This window comes from Scomber scombrus, chromosome 10, assembly GCF_963691925.1.
Source record: "Scomber scombrus chromosome 10, fScoSco1.1, whole genome shotgun sequence".
Classification (NCBI taxonomy): domain Eukaryota; kingdom Metazoa; phylum Chordata; class Actinopteri; order Scombriformes; family Scombridae; genus Scomber; species Scomber scombrus.
In genome coordinates this window covers 22,955,199-22,964,543 of record NC_084979.1, presented here as the reverse complement: position 1 = coordinate 22,964,543, position 9,345 = coordinate 22,955,199, and the positions used below count along the sequence as shown (strand labels likewise).

General features: G+C 40.3%; 1 protein-coding gene across 4 annotated transcripts; it reads left to right on the top strand.

Annotated features, from left to right (window-relative positions):
* The first annotated feature begins 391 nt into the window (after positions 1-391).
* On the top strand, positions 392-9,012 carry LOC133987931 (specifically androgen-regulated gene protein). Of its 4 annotated transcripts, none has more exons than XM_062427422.1 (4): positions 392-546; positions 4,610-4,780; positions 5,423-5,585; positions 5,740-9,012. In XM_062427422.1, the coding sequence occupies exons 2-4, from the start codon at positions 4,700-4,702 to the stop codon at positions 7,272-7,274; spliced, it is 1,779 nt and encodes a 592-aa protein (XP_062283406.1). In that variant the 5' UTR covers positions 392-546; positions 4,610-4,699; the 3' UTR covers positions 7,275-9,012. The 4 variants fall into 4 exon arrangements, with proteins under 4 accessions (XP_062283406.1, XP_062283404.1, XP_062283405.1 ...); XM_062427420.1 differs by having other exon boundaries at positions 4,610-4,804; XM_062427421.1 differs by having other exon boundaries at positions 400-576; positions 4,610-4,804.
* Positions 9,013-9,345: the final 333 nt, after the last annotated feature.

Here is a 9,345-nt window from a genome sequence, read left to right as displayed (position 1 = left end):
TGTATTTTCAGAAAGTAGTACAAATTTTCCATTTGGACATTGATGTTGAGACTTATCAACTCAACCCTAAAGTGAATAATTTGTTCAGTTTGCTCAACAGGATTTTTATATAACTAAAACAAATGTCAAAGCTCCTCTTATTATTTTATGTTTGGCCAATGACTCATATTCACTTAATATGTGTTGCATAATCTTGTACATTTTTTTCTAATTTTGCTATGCAGAAAAAAATACGGAGGAGAATTAATATATGTTGGCTGCTGTTATGTGATTGGCTCCTCCTTGGAAACCTCCCAGTCAGATATCCCCTGATTGGCTGCGCACCAACCTGTCCGGAAAGCTAATTGGCTCACCTGGGTGCAATTATTTCCCACCTGTCCCTCCTGTCACTTCTCATCGTGCAGTTTGTGCTTCCAGGAACAGACAGAGCCGCTGCCAGAGGGGAGCCAGGAAGCACCACTGCCGCCGCTACGATGGACTGACGCCTGAAAACAGCTCGTTTCTGTCCGCACAGCTGCACGACTTCATTTCTCCAAAAAATCTCCGGTTAGTTTTCAAGAAATCATTCTGTTGGAAGTGAGTGCGATGTTTGTCAAAGTTTTTACTAATGGATACAGTGGAGAAACTAGTCATGAGGGAAAAGTTGTTTAAAAAACTATAAATCAGTGTGGTTTTTTGTCAATTTAATCACCCTTGTTTAGATGAGTGGGTGTGAGCAGGTAAGAACAAACTATGAACTCAAGTCGTACTTTTCCAGGCTTGTATTTCATTTTTCCTGTAGCTGATGAGGATTTATGCGTGCGAGTGACAGTATTTGCACACACAGTCATCATGCCTCAGTTATCAACAGTTTGGAGTTTAGATGAGTTGAAGAGAAATGAAGAATCAAGTGAAGTCCAATAAATAGTCCCACATGTGACCAGCATGATTAATCACCTTAACTGCTTTGTAGAAGCATGTTTCTTTTGACAGCTGACACATGAATCAGAAAAGTTTAATCACTGGATATTTGGTGGTTTGGTGAATAGACACTGAGTCAGGGAAAGTGCAAATATTTGCGCCCAAATGTCAATACTAGTCATTTCATTGGGACAAGGTGCCAAGCTAAACATTAATGAAATATTTCTGTTCACTTCAGCAGGTTGTGAGTTGCACAACATGGTGTTCACCATGAACTTTTGTTTACTTTTAATCATTAAACCAGTCCTCAGTTTGGCTGCCCTTGAACACATACTTCACATTTTTGGACCCCCCCCCTTTTTTTTTTTTTTTAAATATATTTTTTACAAACACACTGTAATTTGTCATCACAAACTCTAACGGATGATTCCTGTGATTGTAAGTCTGGCTCATAAACTGCGCAGCTGGGCTCACAGTAAACACATTAAAGACCTCGAGCTGATCCTCCCCTATATCAAAGCTTTTCATCTGCCATGTTGTAATTCAAGTGAAACGCCCAGTCACATCAGAGCGCTCGGCTGAATTTAAGAGTTGTCATAAAGGCATTGAGGCAAGCAAAGTGACATTCCTGTCACTATTAAATCCTGACTCAGCTGTGGGTGTAGTGACTTTTTCCAACTGCTGCCCTGCAGGTTTGTTGCCTTGTTCAGGTTAGAGAGGTGTTGGCTGCTGAAGGCTGGACATTTCTCTCTGTCTGCTCATCTGAATACCCTAATGGGAGGGACTGTAATTAGTGACTATTAAAGCTTTCACTGACGAAACCAGTGGGTGTTTTGTCAACCAGCTTTTGTTGCCATAAAACATGTCTGAATGTGGGTGTTGGTGAGCAGGTTTTTTCCTCAACTGTCCTTGCGGTGTGTTCAAGGCAAAAGGCCAAAAATGTCATTGCTCTTGCCAGCACTGCAAAGTAAATAAAACATCACCAGATGATACTCTTTGCTGACTCAAGTCACAGGTGATAATGTTTTTTAGGAACAGTTTATCCATGTTGACATTGAAATGGTGCAGAACCTCCTCTTAATGGATAGCCCAGACTAAAATCATAGGCAGGATTTTAGAATTTCTGTGGTCAGTGGTCCAAATTCCCCCTGATTCAGGATGTTTTGATCAGAAAAAAACCCCTCAAAATTGTAACTCTTCAGTTTCTCTAAATTGTATTTTCCAAAGCTGTTTCAAAGTCCTCTCTCCACACAACAAGGACTGCAATTCTGGTGAAAATATACTGAATTGTTGACATATTTATTCTTTTTCTTTACCTAAAAGTAGCCAATATACAGAGTCTAAAAACACCCTGAATCTGCTGCCTTTGAAATGCTGCCTGAATAAACTCCTGGGAAGTTTTTTTTTGTTATCGTTAACTTGCATTTCTAAAATTCCTCTGATTGAATTCCTCACCTTGTTTAAGATGCTGTAATGAAGTATGCACGCAGTCGAAGAAAAAACCCTCAGACACCACAAACATCTCCTGTATCTCTCATAATTGAAATCTCAACTGTCTTGTACTGGCAGAGGCAGAGCAACACATTGTTTGTGGTGGACAAAAACACTGAATGAGGGTCTGGGCCTGGATTATCCTCTGTGTAACTTCATGACCCAGTTATTATAACTCCCGTAGACTTCAGGTAGCAGTGACACTCACTCATAAAGGGAAATTTTAATTACGTTGCCCTCATATATTTAATCAAATGTGCTCTGAGATAAGAGAATAATAAAGTTGGCTTTCTTCTGCTTCTCACACACTGAACTGACTGTGTAGGTGCTGCTACTTGATGAATAACCCTGGTAACAGGTTGTAAAGCTTTTGTCGTGGGATACAGTATTTTGCATTTAGCCAAAACACACTGCAGAGTCTCAACACCGACTGGATCACATTTTTTATCATTATGTCTCAACTTTACCTCGTTGTTGTTGGTACTTGCCTCTGGCACTTACTAATGGATCTTGAGCTCTTAATAGGGAAAATAAGGAGGACAGAGCTTTGCTTTAAGTGGCTCTTTCTCCAAGGTTCTGTGACTTCATTTACTGAGTATGTGTGTCTGAATCAGACGTCTATTAGTCAGGATTTTGAAAATCCCTGTTTTTGTTTTGCTTCACCTGATATGGAGAATAGCACACTAAAGGAAGAGCCAGTAATTATCCTCTGAGTTTTTGTTTGACACGTTTTCCTCATGCCTGACCTGTCAGTAGTAATATGCACACGATAGTAAGCAGGAAACACAAGTGAGCTGTGCAGTGCTGTAACATAACACAGCATATCAGCTGTCTTTACACAGATTCTACATGATGTGAAGTGTGTCATGCATGTTCACAAACAAAGATGAACATTTCCCTCTTGATAGCTGAACCATAGTGACTAGAATTATGATTAATAAACAATGTCGTAAGCATCGTTGTAGGATATTCAGGTTATATGTGCAACATTTCTGGAGCTCTACAATGCAAAATATCCTCTTATTGCTTTCTGTTACCGAAATGATTTGATAGCAGGTCTACCTGCAGCTAATAATGTAGTAAATTCCTAACTTAATATCAATAATCAGGTCATTTTGTTTACGTTTTATTTCTGTTAGTAACATATATTAGACATCATAGTTAGACTGTGAAACTTTTGCTATGACAATTACAGGATAATACTAAAAGGTTTAATTAAGCAAGGGTGTGTTTTATTACCTACAAATTCAACTTTTAATTGAGGAAGAGGAAGAATGTTGTATTTCCTCTTTCAAAGCTTCCTTACATAAGGGTTGCAACTTACAATTATTTTCCTTCTTTATTCATCCGTCCTTCTCAATTAATTGATTATTATTTGTTTGGTCCATAAAATAACTATGAATAATAATAAATGTCAATCAAGCCAAAGGTAACATCCTCAAATGTCTTGTTTTGTCCCGACCAAGAGTCCATAAACCATAGATATTCGGTTTAAATTCATAGAGAACTAAAACATTCAGAAAATAATCACATTTGAGAAGGTGGAATCCAAGAGTTTGGACATTTTCTTCTTAAAAAGGACTCAAAACAATGACTCAATCTCCAAAACAGTTAGCTATTAATTTAATATTAGGCAACTACTTAATTAGTCAGTGCAGCTCTACTCACAATCATCAATTTTGTTTTCAGCTGTTCCACAGTTGAGAAAGGGATGAATATGTGAAAATGTCTATAACTGTAAATGTTTTGCATTTCAAAATTATCAACCTTCATATCAACATAATAATAACCAAACCCAGATAATTTATAGACTGCTCATTAATCCTGGCCATACTTTTTCTTTTTTCTTTTTTTTATCAACTCATACATTCATTTATTTAATGACTCAATTAGCATAAGTAATATATCACAGTGGCTGTGACAGTATTTTTGGCATCTCAAATGCCTTTTGTTACATTAATTAGTAGGGAGTTATTACATCATGAGGATCATCTAACTATCAGCTTTAATGTATGGTTTCATTTATCACACACATTAACAGTTGATGCTGTTGTGTTTACAAACTCATTTTGTGAACTATTTTCCGCCTCAAACTATGGCTTCCTCTCATGCTCACCAGGAGTAGGAGGTACTTTTAGTATATTATCAAGGTAGCAGCACTACATGTGGAGATTTTCTCTGATTCCTGTTTTTGCCCCGTTTCTACTTGCCCTTTCAGACTCCTCTTCATACTGACCCTTGGTGAAATTTATTCAATCAAAAGAGGGCCTTGAAGTCCCGGTCCTGCCCTCATCCTCTTCCTTGTGCAATGCCGAAGAGTGACACGTGGCCAGGTGGCGTTGCCATGGAATCCTTGAGCAATATGGACAGTGCTGGGAGCTGCGACAGTGTAATCAGCATGAACTCTGGCTGTGTTAGTGCTGCTATGGATACACTCATCTCTCTGCTTCTGTCCCAGTTTCTTATCTATTGGTTGACTAACTGACACTATAGTTATATTTTACTGTTACTAGTTTCCTCTGGTATACCTTAGTAAACATGATAGGGGAATAAAGAACTGAGATTTGTGTGTCATGTTTTAATGATGTTTGCGTGGGCATTTACAGTCCACAGGAGAAGGTTAAATGAAAAATGGTGAGAGGAAGTAAATCTGTTTTTAGGGGAAATTCAATCATGTTTGCTCAGGGAGTTTCGGCGAGATTTGCAATTGTTCTTTAAAGACAACCACAGTGGAGAAGATCTCATGCTATTCACAGGCCACTGTAGTCATCTGAAATAAATTCTTCTGACAAGCCAATATAGAATGAAAGATGGCCAAGAAAATGACAGGAGTGGTATAATTTGTCATTCCTTTGCAGCTGTTTGAACACTAAACAATTTTGACCTATTGCACCTCTCCTGTCTCTCAACGCCATGTTTAAGGTTAAATATGAGAGACAGATTTCTGACGACTTAAGAAATGTATTGCCTGTTCAGTGTCAACAATGCAATAATTTTTTAAATATCACAGTCACATTTATTTTGTGCGCAGAGTGAGGACAGTATGGAGCACTTATCTGCAGAAGAGAGAGCGTGTCTCATGTATCTGGAGGAAACAATTGAGGCTCTGGAGGTACAGGAGGACAGCGGCTTTTCCAATGATGAACCAGAACCTGGGCACCTGGCAGAAAAAATGGGTCAGATGAGAGGAGAGGGTAAATACGAACAGCTTTTCATGTCATTAAATATTCTGTTTTGCGCTTTTCTTAGATGGTTATATGCATTATATATTACTACCTGCACATTTCCCGCTAAAAAAACAGGAATTAATTCAACACTGACAGCCGTAATTTTGCTTTTGTTTCCTAGATATTTCCAGTGTCAAGTCTGATGAGTCCAAAACAGACCAGGAATCATTTCTCAGTAATGCCGTGCCCACACCAATTGCCCATTTACCAGCAGTACCTGGATCCAGAGCGTTAAACGTTGAAGACAAAGCTGAGCCTCATGCTCCTGAACCACAGTCCACTGCTGATTCTTCATCAGTAAAGCTCATGACTCAACCAAAACCCTCAGTTCCTGAATCAGTTGCTGACTGCAAAGTTTCCTCACCAGCTACTCAGACTGAGGTCTTGAGTTCAGCCACTGATGGACCTGGCAATTCTAAGCATGTCCCTACAGCTCAGTCCACTAAGGCCTCTGACATAGATCTGGATCTGATCCCCCCTCCCTCAGACTTCATGGATGAACCAGACCTTCCTCCACAGCCAGAGAAAGAAGAACACCTTCCTCTATTTGCAGAGACCTCCAATAACAGGCCAACACCTATTGACTTGGAGCAGCAACAACAAAGTGCCTCGGCAAAGAAAACCTCGGTGGACACCCCTTTAACTGAGGAACCTCCAAACAAACCCACAGCTGGAGTGCCTGCAAGTCTTAATCCACCAGCAGTTGCCTCTGTTCTTCTAATGAGCCCCCCTCCTGAGACAGCAGAGCCCAGAAGTCCACCTGCTGTGGCCCCTAAGCCCAAGAAGCTTCCTGCCAACATTATTCTCAAGTCACACAAGGCATCGGTGGCTGGCTCAGATGCCAACTCAGTTCATTCGGTCCCTGCTAGCCCTGACCGACAGATGTTGGACCCTCAGAGAGTCCGCATTGAGGCCCTACGAAAGCTTGGCTTGCTTAAAAGTGAAGAGGTAGATTCAGGCCCTATCTTGAGCCCCAAACTTTCTCCCAAATCTCGAAAGTCATGGGCAGCTCCTCCTCGTTCTCCAATCAGCCCAGCAGCTCCACATACACCACCCTTAACACCATCTTACAGCCAAGTGAACAGCACACCGCCTGTGGCTGTGGCACCATCAGCTACTTTTGCAGCTCCTGATATTCTTCCAGTACCTGCTGCTTTCAGTGATGGACGTCTCCCATCAAATACTGAACTGTCCACTGTTTTAGGGGCCACAGTTAATATGACCCCTCCTCATACCCCTCCTGCACTGATCAAGCTGCCAACCCCACCCAAGAAAACTGGTATCAAATCAGCTACCTTGGAGCGCTCTGGCCTGGGTCTAAGCAGTTATATGGCTCAAGAATCCAATAAAGCTAAACAGGACGTCAGTAGCGAGCAAAGTCTCAATCAATTGCGTAACAATCGGCCACGCCCTGCCTCTCTAGGGAGTAGGAAGGAGTTTTCAAGCAGTCTGGGAGAAGGTGTGCAGGCAGGCATTCCCGCCAGCAAAAACCCGAACTCACGGGTGTCCCTGCCTCTCCATACTGCCTTTCAGCACTCTGGAGACTCTCAGAAGCTGCCTCGATCACAAGGCATCAGCGTGCTGATCTGCCCTCGTGCAGAAAATGGAGAGAACCGCCGCGAGGCTCTGAAAAAGCTGGGACTGCTCAGGGACTGATGCAAATCTTACAAAGATATTTAAACCAACATACCGCATTGATTGAAGACATTACAAAACGTTCGGGAAGCAGCTTATATTTATGCATTTCCATTTTTACTGCATTAAACAATTATAACCAGAGACTGCCTCACATGGACATCATGCCGACACACGCATGTATTTGTTACTTGTATAGCCAAATGTACATGTTTTATTTCTCATAAAACTGCAATCAGGAACTCCATGGATCTTAAACAACTCTGAGTGTAGCTGTGGGTTTTTTGTAAATTAAATACTGCTACTTTTTAGAGGAAGTGCTTGGTTGCTGTGTCATTTTGTCATGTGATCCTATTGCACTTAACACTTAACACTGTCTGCTTTCACAAGTGACTCTTTGTTCCAGTGACACCATATAGTTCCCCTCATTGTTCTCCTTTTTCCTTTTTTTTTAACTTCAAAGGTTACTTATACTTTCAGTTCCTAAACACTGTTGGAATTATTAGTCTGACTTTGTTGGGATTTTTTTATTTTTAAGAAAGCACTAATATGCAACGTTTTGTGTATTTATGACTGCATTGACCCAGTTTGCTCAGTGTGCCGTGTTTCATGCATCAGAACTGTAAATGATAGCAAATGTAGAGAGTATGTCCCACATTGCTAGATCTTACCTTACTGTTACTCAAAGCACACAGTCCGTGGCCAGTAGGTGATAAGAATCTGAAACATGTGGTTTGCATGGTTGCATGGTGACGCACATGTCAAATCTCATGAGTTTGTTACATAGCAGCTATGTGTAGTGTCACAGTGTGTATGTCAGTTGTACGTGAGCTGATTGAACAACTTCTATTATGAGCATTATTACGTAATGTTTTCTTGATCACACGCTGCATCGACATTGTCCAACCAATCACACATGTCTTCTTACGTGCATTTGTAATATGTCATATTTGTTTTCCCAAGGTGTCATCTGAAGCACAGGCCCTCATGTGTCATGTCAAATAAAAAAAATTGAGGCACCAGTTTTCTGGCACCCAGCTTCAGTACCTTTTATCTGATGTGATGGTGAGAGAACTGGTGCAACCTGTTTTCTCACCTCCTGGTTTAGGTTTATAAGCAGACGTCTGTCTGGAAACATTTTATCACTGTTGGAGGCTTTTAGTCAGAAATAAATTCGCCTTTTCCTGTAATTTGTTCTGAAGGTCACCTACTGCTGTGAAAATTAAGCTCAATTTGAAAAATATTTCTCCGAGTATGCATTTGCACCATAGTTTGTAGAGAACAGAAGTTTTTAATCAACTGGACTGGAGTGGTTTTCATTTTATAGACTAGAACATAACTCACTCCTCTATGTTGGAAGGCAGCCACATCAAAGATTTACCATAATTTCACTGGTGGAGCAGCATAATGTGTCCAAACTGATAATAATTACTGTTATCTTTTATTGTGCAACTAGATCACCTGGGTGCATTTTGTTCCTTAATATCTGCATCTGTGTCAAGTGCTACTTCATATATGAGCCCTGCCCTGCATTCTTTTTTCCCTTTTGGCTTTGTTGTTTTGATCAACCCCAGGATTTCTTTTGCATTTCCATAAATTTTCTATAAATAGAATATTTTCATATGTTTATCTTTTCACACATTTTCCTAAGGAAGTAAACCTCTGATTTATATCTGTCAGGGGAAACTTTTAACAATAGCAAAGTTGTTTGAATATTCTTTTGAATAGTTTAGTTTATAGATAAAGCAAATATGCATAATTTGCAATAAAAAAACATTAATTAGCCCTAGTTATTGTGCTTTTAAGATCCCAAAAGCAGTAGCAGATAGTTTCATTTTTCATATTCATCTGCTGCATTGGCAGTTTAGCTTATAGTGAATATCCTCTTTTATAGTAAGAGAAGATGAAGCAGCTACGTGCTGTCAAACTAACACAGGCTGCTTTGAGCTGCTCTGTGGTATGTTGCTATGTGAAGTATTGTTCCTCTCCACCTTCTCCGCCTGTTGTCCCACTGCCAGCAGACCTGACTGACAAGGACTCAGTGACAGCTCCTGTCACTTTCACTGTCACCCTCGGAGGCATCATAGATAAG